Raw genomic sequence first — 15350 nt, 5'->3', positions numbered from 1 at the left:
AAAATAAGTAAGGACACGGAAGCACTGAACAACACAGTAGAGCAGATGGACCTAATAGACATCTATAGAACTCTACATTCAAAAGCAGCGGGATATACATTCTTCTCAAGTGCACATGGAACATTCTCCAGAATAGACCACATACTAGGCCACAAAAAGAGCCTCAGAAAATTCCAAAAGATTGAAATCCTATCAACCAACTTTTCAGACCACAAAGGCATAAAACTAGAAATAAACTGTACAAAGAAAGCAAAGAGGCTCACGAACACATGGAGGCTTAACAACACGCTCCTAAATAATCAATGGATCAATGACCAAATCAAAATGGAGATCCAGCAATATATGGAAACAAATGACAACAACAACACTAAGCCCCAACTTCTGTGGGACGCAGCAAAAGCAGTCTTAAGAGGAAAGTATATAGCAATCCAAGCATATTTAAAAAAGGAAGAGCAATCCCAAATGAATGGTCTAATGTCACAATTATCGAAATTGGAAAAAGAAGAACAGATGAGGCCTAAGGTCAGCAGAAGGAGGGACATAATAAAGATCAGAGAAGAAATAAATAAAATTGAGAAGAATAAAACAATAGCAAAAATCAATGAAACCAAGAGCTGGTTCTTCGAGAAAATAAACAAAATAGATAAGCCTCTAGCCAGACTTATTAAGAAGAAAAGAGAGTCAACACAAATCAACAGTATCAGAAACGAGAAAGGAAAAATCACGACGGACCCCACGGAAATGCAAAGAATTATTGGAGAATACTATGAAAACCTATATGCTAACAAGCTGGGAAACCTAGGAGAAATGGACAACTTCCTAGAAAAATATAACCTTCCAAGATTGACCCAGGAAGAAACAGAAAATCTAAACAGACCAATTACCAGCAATGAAATTGAAGAGGTAATCAAAAAACTACCAAAGAACAAAACCCCCGGGCCAGATGGATTTACCTCGGAATTTTATCAGACATACAGGGAAGACATAATACCCATTCTCCTTAAAGTTTTCCAAAAAATAGAGGAGGAGGGGATACTCCCAAACTCATTCTATGAAGCTAACATCACCCTAATACCAAAACCAGGCAAAGACCCCACCAAAAAAGAAAACTACAGACCAATATCCCTGATGAACGTAGATGCAAAAATACTCAACAAAATATTAGCAAACCGAATTCAAAAATACATCAAAAGGATCATACACCATGACCAAGTGGGATTCATTCCAGGGATGCAAGGATGGTACAACATTCGAAAGTCCATCAACATCATCCACCACATCAACAAAAAGAAAGACAAAAACCACATGATCATCTCCATAGATGCTGAAAAAGCATTTGACAAAGTTCAACATCCATTCATGTTAAAAACTCTCAGCAAAATGGGAATAGAGGGCAAGTACCTCAACATAATAAAGGCCATCTATGATAAACCCACAGCCAACATTATATTGAACAGCGAGAAGCTGAAAGCATTTCCTCTGAGATCGGGAACTAGACAGGGATGCCCACTCTCTCCACTGTTATTTAACATAGTACTGGAGGTCCTAGCCACGGCAATCAGACAAAATAAAGAAATACAAGGAATCCAGATTGGTAAAGAAGAAGTTAAACTGTCACTATTTGCAGATGACATGATACTGTACATAAAAAACCCTAAAGATTCCACCCCAAAACTACTAGAACTGATATCGGAATACAGCAAAGTTGCAGGATACAAAATCAACACACAGAAATCTGTGGCTTTCCTATATACTAACAATGAACCAACAGAGAGAGAAATCAGGAAAACAACTCCATTCACAATTGCATCAAAAAAAATAAAATACCTAGGAATAAACCTAACCAAAGAAGTGAAAGACTTATACTCTGAAAACTACAAGTCACTCTTAAGAGAAATTAAAGGGGACACTAACAGATGGAAACTCATCCCATGCTCGTGGCTAGTAAGAATTAATATCGTTAAAATGGCCATCCTGCCCAAAGCAATATACAGATTTGATGCAATCCCTATGAAACTACCAGCAACATTCTTCAATGAACTGGAACAAATAATTCAAAAATTCATATGGAAACACCAAAGACCCCGAATAGCCAAAGCAATCCTGAGAAAGAAGAATAAAGTAGGGGGGATCTCACTCCCCAACTTCAAGCTCTACTATAAAGCCATAGTAATCAAGACAATTTGGTACTGGCACAAGAGCAGAGCCACAGACCAATGGAACAGACTAGAGAATCCAGACATTAACCCAGACTTATATGGTCAATTAATATTTGATAAAGGAGCCATGGACATACAATGGCGAAATGACAGTCTCTTCAACAGGTGGTGCTGGCAAAACTGGACAGCTACATGTAGGAGAATGAAACTGGACCATTGTCTAACCCCATATACAAAAGTAAACTCAAAATGGATCAAAGACCTGAATGTAAGCCATGAAACCATTAAACTCTTGGAAGAAAACATAGGCGAAAACCTCTTAGACATAAACATGAGTGACCTCTTCTTGAACATATCTCCCCGGGCAAGGAAAACAACAGCAAAAATGAGTAAGTGGGACTATATTAAGCTGAAAAGCTTCTGTACAGCAAAAGACACCATCAATAGAACAAGAAGGATCCCTACAGTATGGGAGAATATATTTGAAAATGACACATCCGATAAAGGCTTGACGTCCAGAATATATAAGGAGCTCTCACGCCTCAACAAACAAAAAACAAATAACCCAATTAAAAAATGGGCAGAGGAACTGAACAGACAGTTCTCCAAAAAAGAAATACAGATGGCCAACAGACACATGAAAAGATGCTCCACATCGCTAATTATCAGAGAAATGCAAATTAAAACTACAATGAGGTATCACCTCACACCAGTAAGGATGGCTGCCATCCGAAAGACAAACAACAACAAATGTTGGCGAGGCTGTGGAGAAAGGGGAACCCTCCTACACTGCTGGTGGGAATGTAAGTTAGTTCAACCATTGTGGAAAGCAGTATGGAGGTACATCAAAATGCTCAAAACAGACTTACCATTTGACCCAGGAATTGCACTCCTAGGAATTTACCCTAAGAATGCAGCAATCAAGTTTGAGAAAGACAGATGCACCCCTATGTTTATTGCAGCACTATTTACAATAGCCAAGAATTGGAAGCAACCTAAATGTCCATCAATAGATGAATGGATAAAGAAGATGTGGTACATATACACAATGGAATACTACTCAGCTATAAGAAAAGGGCAAATCCAATCATTTGCAGCAACATGGATGGAGCTGGAGGGTATTATGCTCGGTGAAACAAGCCAAGCGGAGAAAGAGAAATACCAAATGATTTCACTTATCTGTGGAATATAAGAACAAAGGAAAAACTGAAGGAACAAAACAGCAGCAGAATCACAGAACTCAAGAATGGACTAACAGGTACCAAAGGGAAAGGGACTGGGGAGGATGGGTGGGTAGGGAGGGATAAGGGGGGGAGAAGTAGGGGGGTATTAAGATTAACATGCATGGGGGGGTAGGAGAAAAGGGAGGGCTGTACAACACAGAGAAGGCAAGTAGTGATTCTACAACATTTTGCTATGCTGATGGACAGTGACTGTAAAGGGGTTTATAGGGGAGACCTGGTATAGGGGAGAGCCTAGTAAACATAATATTCGTCATGTAAGTGTAGATTAGTGATAGCAAAAAAAAAAAAAAAAAAAAGGGCAGTTCCTGTGTGGTAACCTCCAACGAGTTCTACACAAGGGTATAAAGGGCATATAAAAGTGTAGGCAAAGGGTCTGTTTGTGTTTATACAGAGGATCAAAGCCTAATTGGGCTACCCCGAAAATGAACTAAGATACGATATGAAAAAGAACTTCCAACATCTGCACCCTCTGGAAGACTCATGCAAGAAGATGATCATCAAAAAACCCCAACAAAGATCCACGCACTGCTACAGCTGTAGATGCACTCATCCCACCAGTTCCTGGACCTGCCATGGGAAGGAGGAAGGAGATATCTAAGCTGGCCTGTGCATACAGTAAAACAACAAAATTGGACTGGATCTATACTGTTGGAACTCAACCAAGAATTTGGAGAAGTGCAAATTGTAGCGCTCCAAAGTCTTACAACTACAAACTATTTATTGTTAAAAGAACATATGGCATGTGAACAGTCCCCAGGAATGGGTTGTTTTAATTTGTCTGATTTCTCTCAGACTGTTCAAGTTCATTTGGACAATATCCACCATATCATAGATAAGTTTTCACAAATGCCTAAGGTGCCTAACTGGTTTTCTTGGTTTCACTGCAGATGGCTGGTAATTACAGATATGCTTTGGTTATGTAACTATACTCCTATTATGTTAATGTGTGTGTGCAATTTAAGTAGTAGCTTAAAACCTATACATGCTGAAGTTACTCTACAAGAAGATATATCAAAGAAATAATCAATCTTCCCATGTTTTCTTCCGCCTGCTACTTCTATAGCTTTTCTTCTTTCTTCCTAATTACAACCCTTAAATAGAATTCGTGCCTCATATCAAATGTACCGAGTATCATAATTCTTCCAAGTGGTAAAGATACCTCAAGACAAATGCTGGGCATAGAAGCCACAGGGCATAAATATGCAAAGAAGTAAAAAGTTAACTTTTTCAAACAATAAGGCTTCTCTCTCACTTACCAACTTTACATTTCCCTGTATGGCCCCGGAAGATGACTGGTTAGCCAGAGACGGGTAAGATTCCTCAAGGGAGGAACAACCTAAGACAGGCACAGTCGCAGGGGGGCCATCAGGTGAGAAATTGGGGATCAACAGAGGTGAGGCTTAGAACCTCACCCCCCCGTTCTGAGAGAAATCTTCTGCATACGTGGATGTTTTATTGCCCTTGTCTAGCTTGGATTAACACATAGTCTACAGGCACACACCTGATCATCTACATTTGCTCTCTTACAACACTAAACTATGTTTTCTACCTTTATCTTGTATCTACCTACCACTTCAGCATTTTATTAAAAATAATAATAATAAAGAGAGAAATGTGGTATCCACATATAAATCAAGTATAAAAACCAAATGAGTATTCATATTTGAACTGACTGTTTAGAGTTCATAATGCATGAGCAAAACCGAAAGTTTCTGTGATGACTGCCCTTGTACTGTTCACTATGTAACTTATTCATTATGTAAGAATTTGTTCTACATGTAAAAACTTGTTTGTTATGCCTCAGAAGATTGGAGACTGACAAAAATTAGGCTTGGGGTGGAATAATGATTGTGCATTGAGCATTGACTCCCCTATACAGAATTTTATTGTCGTTAACAACCATTTGATCAATAAATATGAGAGATGCCCTCACAAAAAAAAAAAAAAAAAAAAAAAAAAAAAAAAAGGACAGACTTCCAATGGTAAAATAAATTAGTAACTGGGATGTAAGGTATAGCATAAGGAATATAGTCAAGATATTGTAACAGCCTGGTAGGGTGATAGCTGGAACCTAGAATTATGTATATAAATGTTCTACCACTGTGTTGTACACTTGAAACTCATGTAATGTAATAGTGTGTGTCAACTACCCTTCAATAAAAAATAATTATTATTAAAAAAAAAAAAAAAAAAAAAAAAAAAAAAAAAAAAAGAAAATGTAGAAAAATTGGTTTAGCTGTGGACTGAGAGCAGCAAAACCATTGCTTCTGCCCCCCACGAGCTGCCACGACTCCTCCAGCTGAAATGACCAAGCTGGCCACACCTCCGTACGGTGGCTTCCCTTTGCTCTTCCTGAGGCCTTCTCTGATTGTGCTAGAACACAGCGAGCGCAGCAGGGAATCCCCGACCCCTGTGTTTCTCTGGAGCATGCCTCCAAAGCCTTTGCTGGTTCTTACAAATCACAGGATATCACAGGACACAAGCCCTGAACAAGACGCCCACCAACCAGTCCCTCCTGCCTCCCTTTTTACTGAATGACGGGAAAGGTGGCAGCAGATGGGAGAATATTTGCCATTTGCAGGCTTTCAAGATCTTGGTTAAGACTTCTTTCTCTGGGTGGTGTTTTGACCAGGGCTCTGCCTAATTCGCATACCTCAAGATTCTTCTGGTTAGTTCCCAGAGGCTCCTGGGGCACTGAGTTACTCATGAGGACACAGACGCAGGGAGGCTGGGCCAAGTGGGTGGTACACACTTCCTTGTGCCAAGGGGAGAGGAGGGACATGGTGACCTACCTCTTCTCATAGTCCAGGTCCCCCACAGACCCATTCATCAGCTGGTTGGGCGTCCACTTCAAGGTCATGACGCCAGCCGTCTGGTGCAGGGACAGGTATCCTGGCACAGCCTCCATGTCATCCCTCTGCAGAGAGAGGAGGACCCAGGCCTGGTCATAGTGCTGGAGTCATCACGGGCCTGGACCCTCATCCAGCTGACTCGTGCACGCATACCTGGAGCCAAAAGGCTGGGGCTTTCCTTCCAAGACCATGTGCATTTGGACAACCCAAGGCCTTCCAGGGGTTCAGAGCCCAGGGCTGGGCAAGTCCCCAGCCCCATCGGCAGTGACCAATGGGGCTAAGCAAAGCCATTTGCAGCCAACCACCCAGGTTGGATTCTATAGGTCCAGCTATGAATACTGCCCACCCCCAACGCTTTCACATCCACACCTCCAGATGCCCTGCTGCACGGTCAGAGTTGTACAGTTCTTTACAATCTTTTCCTTAACAGAAAGCATTTAACTGGCATCATTTTGGCTTGTCGTAAGGGAGAAAGAAATGGCAGCTGAGCTCATGCAAACACATTACCTAGTAGCCCCCTCCCCAAATGCCTGTGCCTCATCCCCCACCCAACAGCCTGACCCTCTGACTTCCCAACGTGCCTGCAGAGCTTCTCACCAGTTTTATCCCAAGTGGGGCAGGCCGGAGGGGGTTGTGTCCAAGCCTCACACACAGAGGAGGCAGCCCCTCCACCAAATTCACCTCAACATGTGGACACAGACAACTAACACTGAGCTGCTCGTGTGTACCAGGCTTGGCTCAGCATCACACCCATGCCCCAGTTGAGCCACATGTGCCTGCAGCCCCATGAGGCAGGTACAGTATCTCAGCCATACATGATGTGTAAACAGATATGTGGCAGCATCTCAGCGATTCCAAGAGGCACGTTTGCTTTCCACATTTTAATGTACCTGAAACAGAGATGCATCTTATGCTCAGTAGCATCTCACAATTGTGACATATGTCATTGCCTGAGCTCATGCAAACTCTGTCAGAGCTGTTCAGGTTGTTGTTACTTTAAGTTTTGTACATGGTTGTTATATCACATGTGGAGGACAGGTGCCATTTTAAATGTCTTCAAACAATGAGACTGTGCTTCACCTTTGAATCAAAAAGTTGTTGTGTAGGGAGCGAGGCTGGAAATAGAGCAATGGAGAGTACAGTGATGTCTGACCCATCAGTCACCACTGCAGGGGGGCGACTACTCCAGATTTTCCTGCAAAGCAACAACGAAGAGCACATGCTTGGAGGAAATGCTGAACCTCCTATGCTCCTAATTGGAGGTCAGCAAACTTCTTCTGTGAAGGGTTAGACAGGGAGCACTTTTGGTTTCGCGCACCACACAGGCTCACTGGCTGCCACTCAGCTCTGCCATCACATCACGGAAGCAGCCATACATGATGCGTGAACAAACAGGCAGGGGTGTGTTCCAATAAAACTACTTAGAAAAACAGGTAGAGGGCCACATTTGGCTCACAGGTTGTAACTTCTTGACCCTTTCTTCTGATGGAATGGAAAATGATATTTGGTGGAAAAATAAGGAGAGCAATGACTCTCAGAAAGTGATACAGAAAATTGGACCCTGACATGTGACGTTTTAGGACTATCTTCACTAATGTATTTCAATTATACATTCCTTTGTGTGTGCATATAAGAGTAATGTATAATTTAAAAATACATATCCAAATGGTCTCAAAAAGCCCCTTCAAAAAGTGTGAAATAAAATTTCCAGGTATTGAGAAAACATTGCATATAATGTTTAATTTCCTGATGCTATGTTTAAAAATGGAGCATCTTAATTTACAGCGTCTCAGGTCTAAGGACACAGTCTGGTGCCCACTGTGATGTGGGTCCTAAGGCTCAGCGGGAAAAGCAACTTGCTCAGGGTCACCCAGCAGTCAAAGCTGTGACTGCAGAGCTGGGGTGGCCGACAGTCTGCCCTCTGCTTCCTTCCAGCTGAGCCCAAACCCCACCCTGATCCAAATGGTCTCCGGGAGGAGACAGCAAAGGAGGTATCACATGAGGAGAGGGGTTTCATGTGCCCCGCTCACCACCCACGTCCAGGGCCTGGCTCAGTGCTGGGGCATAGAGGGTGACTGGTAAATGGCACAGACTCTGGCCACCCCAGATTCAAATCATAACTCTGCCCCTTACTGCCCCTGTATGAGCCTCAGTGTTACCATCTATATTACTACTTGCTGCAAATGTTTATTGTGAGGTTTAAATGAGTTAACACAGTTAGAAGCACTTAGCATGGTGCTGGATGCATAGGAAGCACTCCATAAATATCAGCTGTGGAGATTTTTATCTTAATACTGTAAGCATCTAGCATCTAGCGGGTTCAGAATAAATGTTTGCTAGATGAGTAAGTGATAGCAAGAAAGAATGAATGGACAGAAGGCTGGGTGGACAGGTAAAGATGGGACTGGAAAATAAATAGACGGATGGATGGATGGATGGATATAAATACAGGCAGATGGATAAAGGAATGATGGGTGGATGCATAGATAGAGGGGTGGTTGGGTGTAGAGACTGGAAGAGAATTGCTGGTTGATTGGCTGGAAATGTGGATGGATGGATGGGTAGAAGGAAATACTGTCATATGGTGGATGGAGAGATGGAGATGTCAGTAGATGAATGAAAAAAAATGGGTGAGTGGGTGGATGGATGGATGGACAACCTGGAGCCAGAGGGAATCCCTCCTCCATAACCTGGAGCCAGACCCCCAGGAGAAGGTGGGCCCAGGAAGAACTCTCACCGGCTGGACCAGCACGTTGTTCTTGCCATAGAGCAGGGTGGCCCTGGAGTTCTGGTGCAGGGACTCGACATAGTCACGGGCAGAGAGGGACGGCCGATCATCCATGCTGCCACTCGAATGCCTCTTCTGGATCTGGCCGTGTGAAGGGAGGTGGAGGGTGAGGCCCGGAGCGACCTTCAAGGCCCCCACCCTTCCTCACCTCCACACTAAGTCTGGAACTTAGCCCCCCCGAGAGCCCGCCATTCACCCCACTCACACAGAGGGCCGGACGCTTGGTGGGCGAGTCCTGCCGCAGGTGCGAGCTGTGAATGCGGTGCCTCTGGACAAGCTCGTCGGCCGAGGGGTCGGTCCAGAAGTGATCCACAGTCTTCATCTTGGTGTACTCCAGGGCGCAGGGCCCCACTGCAGAGCACACGGGGGCTGGGAATCCAGGGCCAGTGCAATTCTGCCTCCTGTCTACCTCCACACGGGGCACCTATTTCACTAACCGTGCCCCCCGCCAGCTAGGGTGCTCCAGGATCCTACTAAGGAGAGACGAGCATAGATCCTGGGAGCAAGAGACAGGGAACCGGTGAGGTGTGATGCAGGAGGCTAGAGGGAGGTGAGAATGGCCCTTAGGAGGTGCCCCCACCCCCAGAGCCAAGAACAGAGATCCAGGTGAAGCTCAGAGCACCAAACCATTTACCCAGCAAAGACGCAAGGATGGGGCCATCCACAGGGTCCATCAGGAGCGCTTCCTTCTCATAGTATTTACTGGCAAGAGAGGAAAGGACACGTAGGTTTGGATCGCGACCCACAGAGGGCGCACAATAGACAGTGGTGTGGTGGTTAAGAAGAGAGAGGGCTCGATCCCCTGCCTGCCTCCCAGTTAACTCTGGCAGCCTCAGCTGCCCCATCTGTAAATAGGGATAACAAACATTCATCCCATAGGCCTATGGCAAGGATTGGGAGAGCAGATGTAAGGTGCACAGCACAGCACTTGGCACGTACTTGCTTCATACAGGCCTATGATCAAGCCTTAGTGAGGGCACCAGAAATAACAATTAGAAGGCTGCTGAGGCCCAGCTAACTATCTGCTTCTATGGCACCTTCTATTTCAGACAGGAAGTCACTTAGAGGCTCAGATTGATGCCCGGGTTCTTGTTTGTGGAGTCAAATGAACTTTGCAAACACTCAAGGTGGGAGAGCAAGGCAGAGGCTTTTATGTAGCAATAAAGTGAGAGGACAGAGCTCCTGGTGCCTCGTGGGGACGAGAGCCCAGGGTGGGGTGTTGTCTAGGGGATTTATGCCTGGTTGAGAGACAAAGGGCTAGGGATGCAGACCTGCTAAGTGGAACCAAAAGGTTTATCTTTGAAGAGACAGTCAGTTTCTTACTAGTCCTCCGGTTATTTACAAGAAATTTACTGCTCTGATTTCCTCCCAGGATAGCAGCTTCCTGGTCTGGGAGCATATCAGTCAAAAGACTGCCTGCCTTGCTCCCAAGGTGGGCTGAGTTATTGTCCGCTTGTTACAGAGTATGTTAAGAAATTTACTTTTTAACCAATTGGGTTTTTTATTTTTATTTATTTTTATTTTGGTAACATTAACCTACAATTACATGAGGATCATTATGTTTACTAGACTCCAACCATCACCAAGTTCCACCCACATAACCAATTGGGTTTTAAAATGCAATCTTATCCATAAAATGGAATCCTTCCTGTTTTTACTACCTTGTTTATGACTGAGCTTGCTTGCTAAATCAATTGCCCTGATTGCTACTCACTTGATCAGGGATGGAGGAGGAAAAGCAACACCTGGGTGGAGTAAAAAAAAAAAAAGCTGGGCCCCTCAGCCGCCAAAGCAAATCCCACAGAGGCATGATTGAATTGAAACAATGAAGACATGGGCTATGCAGAAGTATTCTCTTACCTGGGGGATATTCAAACATTCCAGGCCAAGTTACTCCTGGCTTCTTAGTTTTAACTAATTTCACTGAAGAATGCCTATATTCCTAGTTTGATATTTTTACCCTAGAGAACTAATGTGACTCTGACTTTGCTTAATGTTTAACAGAGTTTTGGTAGGAGTTTCTTTGCACATTGTTACATTGTTGACTGGGATTAACCTGCTTTCCCCCCCTCCCGCCGCCCCCAGAGGCCCTCACCCTACTCTAAGCCCACAGTCCCTGTCTCAAGATGATGTCTGCTCTTCTAAAGTTACTGAGCCACCAAAACGCTAATTTTTAGCTGTGGTGTCTCCCCAAAGGCTACATTAACAGGCCTTCCTGTCCAGATACCTAATGTGGATGAAACTGGCCTGACATGCTCAGAAATGCCCCCAGCTTCTGACTCTTCACACAACATGTGATCCCATGAATACAATGCTTGTGCTGGGTGATTTTGGTTTTGGTTTGTTTGAGTTGTGTAGTTTCTAATTCTTTGAAAACTTGTACAGTCTAGATACTCATGGAATTTTGGAGTTGGAAATTACTTAGTTCTGATGCTAAGGGATCTCAGGCCCAGAGAGGGTCAGAGACTGCTGCAGACCACACAGCAGGTGAATGCAAGCTATACCCAGCCAGCTTGGCTCTTCCCATCCTACAACAGGGAGTGAAGAACACAGGATCTAGAGTCAGAGGGACTGAGTGGGAGCCCAGTTCTGCAACCTCTTCCCTCGCTGTGTGTTGCTGGGTGATTACCCTCTCTGAGCTTTGGTGTCCTCAGTTGTAAAATGAGGAGAATGTGAGAACTCACCTGACCAGATTGTTGGGAGAATTAAATGCTGACCTGCGTGTAAAGCAACAGCACAGACTCTGACGCAAGGCAATTCTTACGAGTAGTGGCCACATCATTGCCATTTTACCCCAAGGCCATCTTCTATCAACCAGAATATTGGCTGAAGCAGAACTGACATGACCTAGATGTGCTTAACATCAAGTCTCCACATTCTGCGGTCAGATCTGAAGATACTACTTCAAGGCACTTTCCACTCTGCCATTCAGCATCCGTTCCTAACATCAGCAGCAACATGATCACAAACTTCAGAAAGGCTGCCTTTAAAAATAGCAGGAAGGGTTGGGAGCGAGATGTGACTCTAAAGGGTAGTGCCAGGGAGTTTTTTCAGGGTGATGGGTTCCTTTGGAACAGTTCTTAATCCTGAATGTGGTATTAGTCCTATGAAATAATACATGTATTAAAATTTTCATAGAACCATATAGAAAAAAATTATATATATAAATTGGTGAAATCCAAATAAAGCCTGTCATTTACTTAACTATATTATATCAATGGTGAACCTCTGATTTCTCTGTTCTGTACTTTCATACATATTTTCCCAGCAAATGGGCAAAGAATAAAAGATAATAATAAAACCCACTGTGTGTGAAGATGTGGTTAAATAGGTACTTTCATATACCAAAAGATGGGGAGATTCTGATATTTCTCTCTCTCTCAGGCTGGAAAAGGAGGGCTAGCCATGAGGAGTCTCAGATAGTGGATTTGTCAGTGGCTCCCCACTGCTCTTGGCATAATATACAAGTTCTTTAACCTGACAGGTAAGACCAATGTATCTCCAACATCTAAGTTACTGCCTATCACATAGTAGATGCTCATTAAGCATTTATTGGATTAATTTATACATGCATGGATGAATGGTTGCCAAGAAGACTCATACTATAAAACCTTTACACCAGGTTAATCTGAGCTAGGGAAGAAAATGTAAAAATCACTATTCATTTCCATACTGCTGTTCTCACTAATGCCCCTTCTTGACTCTTCTCCAAAGTGGCAGCAATCCCTATCCCATTTACCAAAAGATACAGAGGCATAGAGAAACTGATTCCTTTAGGGCCATAGTTGGTGAATAGAACTTGAGCTTAATTCACAGGAGAAGGAAGGTCCCTAAGATTACAAGATCCTGATATCCCAACGCAAATATGAAGACCCTGTGTTGCTATTAAACATCCAAATCTTCCCAAGAATCTAAGCTAAGCTAGGTCAGAGTCAAACATCCAGAAGACCTGTATTTAATCACTTCAAAATCAAGTGGCTTTGTGTGAGAGGGTGTAATTCCCGTGAGGGTCAGCAGGTGGAGGTAGGGCACGCCCAGATAGGTATCTGGCCTGTCCCACTCACCTGCTGTTCTCCACAAGGTAATGCACAATTTTGTCCAGGACCTTCTCAAACAGGGCAGTACGGATCCAAAGGTGCTTGATGGCAAGTGGGGACAGACTGGGCAGCTTCGGCAGCTTCCGCACGTTCTCCTGGAGGCCCTGGATCTGGTTTCGCCTTCAAGGCCAGTCAAGGAGAAGAATAGATACTCACTATAGAGGAGATCCAACAGGACCACTATGCAAATAGGAAAATGTTCAATTTCTCTAGAAAATGAAGGAATGGCAACGGAGACAACAGTGAGAGCCCATATTGCTCTGGGTAAAGAGTTGAAAAAATAGTAATACCCAGTGGATGTGAAGATGTGGCTAAAGACACTTCCATACACTGTTGACGGGCAACCCAGATTCTCATACTGATATTGCTCTCCATATTTCTCTCTCTCTCTCTCTCTGCTGGAAAGGAGTGCTGGCCAAGAAGAGTCTTGGATTATCTCCTTCAGGGGCTCCCCACTGCCCTCAAGGAGCAAGCTTTTCCACATGACAAGCAGAGTGCGCCATGACCTTGCCGCGGTTCTCCTCTGCGGCCGTGCCTTCCTTCCTCTCCTCCCCGGACCCCCGCCCCCGATGCAGCCAGAGACATCTGCAGGTCCCCGAGGCTGCCAGGCGCCCACCTGAGCACTTGCCAGGAGCTGCTTCTTCCCTGTTTCCCTCCCCAGCCCACTCCCAGGCTGGCCCCTCCTCACTCTTCAGGTCTGTGAGGGCCTCCCTCCCTTCAGGAAGCCCTCCTGGGCCACTCAGAGCTGGGGAGGGGCCCTCCCCTGTGCTCCCTCAGCCTCCTCTGTAACTTCCTCATCACTTTTCTGTCTTCCCCTCCCCAATGTGACCTTGAGGGCATGGACTAAGCAATTCACTACCTTTTTAAATAAAATACTTCAGAAACTATCATGTGGCAAGCATTGGCCTTTTTCATGTCTGTATCTCCAGGGCTGAACACAGTGTCTGGCATATAGGAGGGGCTCATAAGTAGTTCCTGAATGACTGATTGCATGAATGAATGAGTGGCTCTCTTTTACCACTTGGCATGGGCACCTCTAGCTCGTGCATTAGGAACTCCCAATATTATGGAAGGGCCATGGAATTCTAGCCCTTTAAGAAGCTATCAGCAAACACCTAGGAATTTAGCAGAAGGATTGGAAGGTACCGGAAGACCAGGTGGCTGAGGGGTCAGATTCCAAATGGGAGTTGCCAATGCCAAACCCAGAGGCCAGCCCATCATGCAGTTCTGGCCAGCAGCCCTAGGCCAGCAAGGCCTGCAGGGCAAGGAAAGGGCCATTTCTCATCCTGTGAACTGGAGTGATCTCCCATGGCAGAGACGGAAACACATGGCATGCATGCCTGTCTCTCCATTCTCCTGCCCATAACAGACATGGCTAATCAATCCATGCACTCTTTCCCATGGATCCCAACCATTTGAAGCTCAATCAGCTCTAGAATCTTTCACGACACAATCCCCCGGGCAGCCACCAGAATCAACTGGAATTGGAACCTATCTGCCATCCCTTACCAAGCTCCAGGTCTGGGATTTGGTCACATAGTTGGGACTCTAGGGGTGGTTCTGGTGGAAACACTCCTTTACACACACACTCAGGCCAGGAGCTCCCTCCCGATACATAAAATCAGCCACAAAGAAAAGTGAGTGAAGCTACGTCTCCCCTTCAGTAGTTGCCTCAATGTGAGCTACTGCTCCATGCAATCGGAAACCATATTGATTTCATTAAACTTTGATTTTTCCTGCATTTAGAACAGGGCTTGGCTCCCAGTAGGCACTTACTTATTCAACAGTTGTTTCTTGGCCATTTACCATGTGCTGGGCACTGTCCCAGATGCAAGGGTCATAATGGGGAGTAACAAAGACTAGCTGCCTGTCCTCATAGCATTTAGAGTGGTGGTGGTGGGGGAGACAGATAACAATCAAATAAACAGTAAACAAAGATATGCATAATTACATAAACAAACACTAAACAAAAATATGAATTACAGATGGTGCTAACAACTGGGGAGAAAATAAACAGATCAATATGGAAGAGAAATGGGGTGAGGGTTAGAATTTACCCTTAGCTAGGGGAAGGCCTGAATGATACCAAGGAACCAGCCATGGAAGATGAAGGGTGTGAACCTGGTGGTGGGTACAGCATGTGCAAAGGCCCTGGAGTAGGAAAGAGTCCGGCAGTTTTGAGGAGCAGAAAGGACGGGAGGGGGGGCACA

At 44.6% G+C, this 15350-nt stretch overlaps 1 protein-coding gene across 7 annotated transcripts in view; it reads right to left on the bottom strand.

Moving 5' to 3' along the window:
* Positions 1-15350, bottom strand: part of LOC118924303 (small G protein signaling modulator 1) — an 89469-nt gene that overhangs the window by 44122 nt on the left and 29997 nt on the right. For all 7 annotated transcript variants that reach the window (XM_057491841.1, XM_057491839.1, XM_057491840.1 and 4 more), the window contains exons 5-9: positions 13108-13260; positions 9678-9745; positions 9249-9394; positions 8993-9124; positions 6196-6320 (exon numbers count right to left, since the gene is read on the bottom strand). In XM_057491841.1, coding sequence (XP_057347824.1) covers positions 6196-6320; positions 8993-9124; positions 9249-9394; positions 9678-9745; positions 13108-13260 — 624 coding nt within the window. The remainder of the gene's footprint in view (positions 1-6195; positions 6321-8992; positions 9125-9248; positions 9395-9677; positions 9746-13107; positions 13261-15350) is intronic.

Source organism: Manis pentadactyla, chromosome 14, assembly GCF_030020395.1.
Source record: "Manis pentadactyla isolate mManPen7 chromosome 14, mManPen7.hap1, whole genome shotgun sequence".
Taxonomy (NCBI): domain Eukaryota; kingdom Metazoa; phylum Chordata; class Mammalia; order Pholidota; family Manidae; genus Manis; species Manis pentadactyla.
The sequence above is the reverse complement of the archived record's forward strand: the minus strand, read 5'-3'. Positions and strand labels throughout refer to the sequence as shown.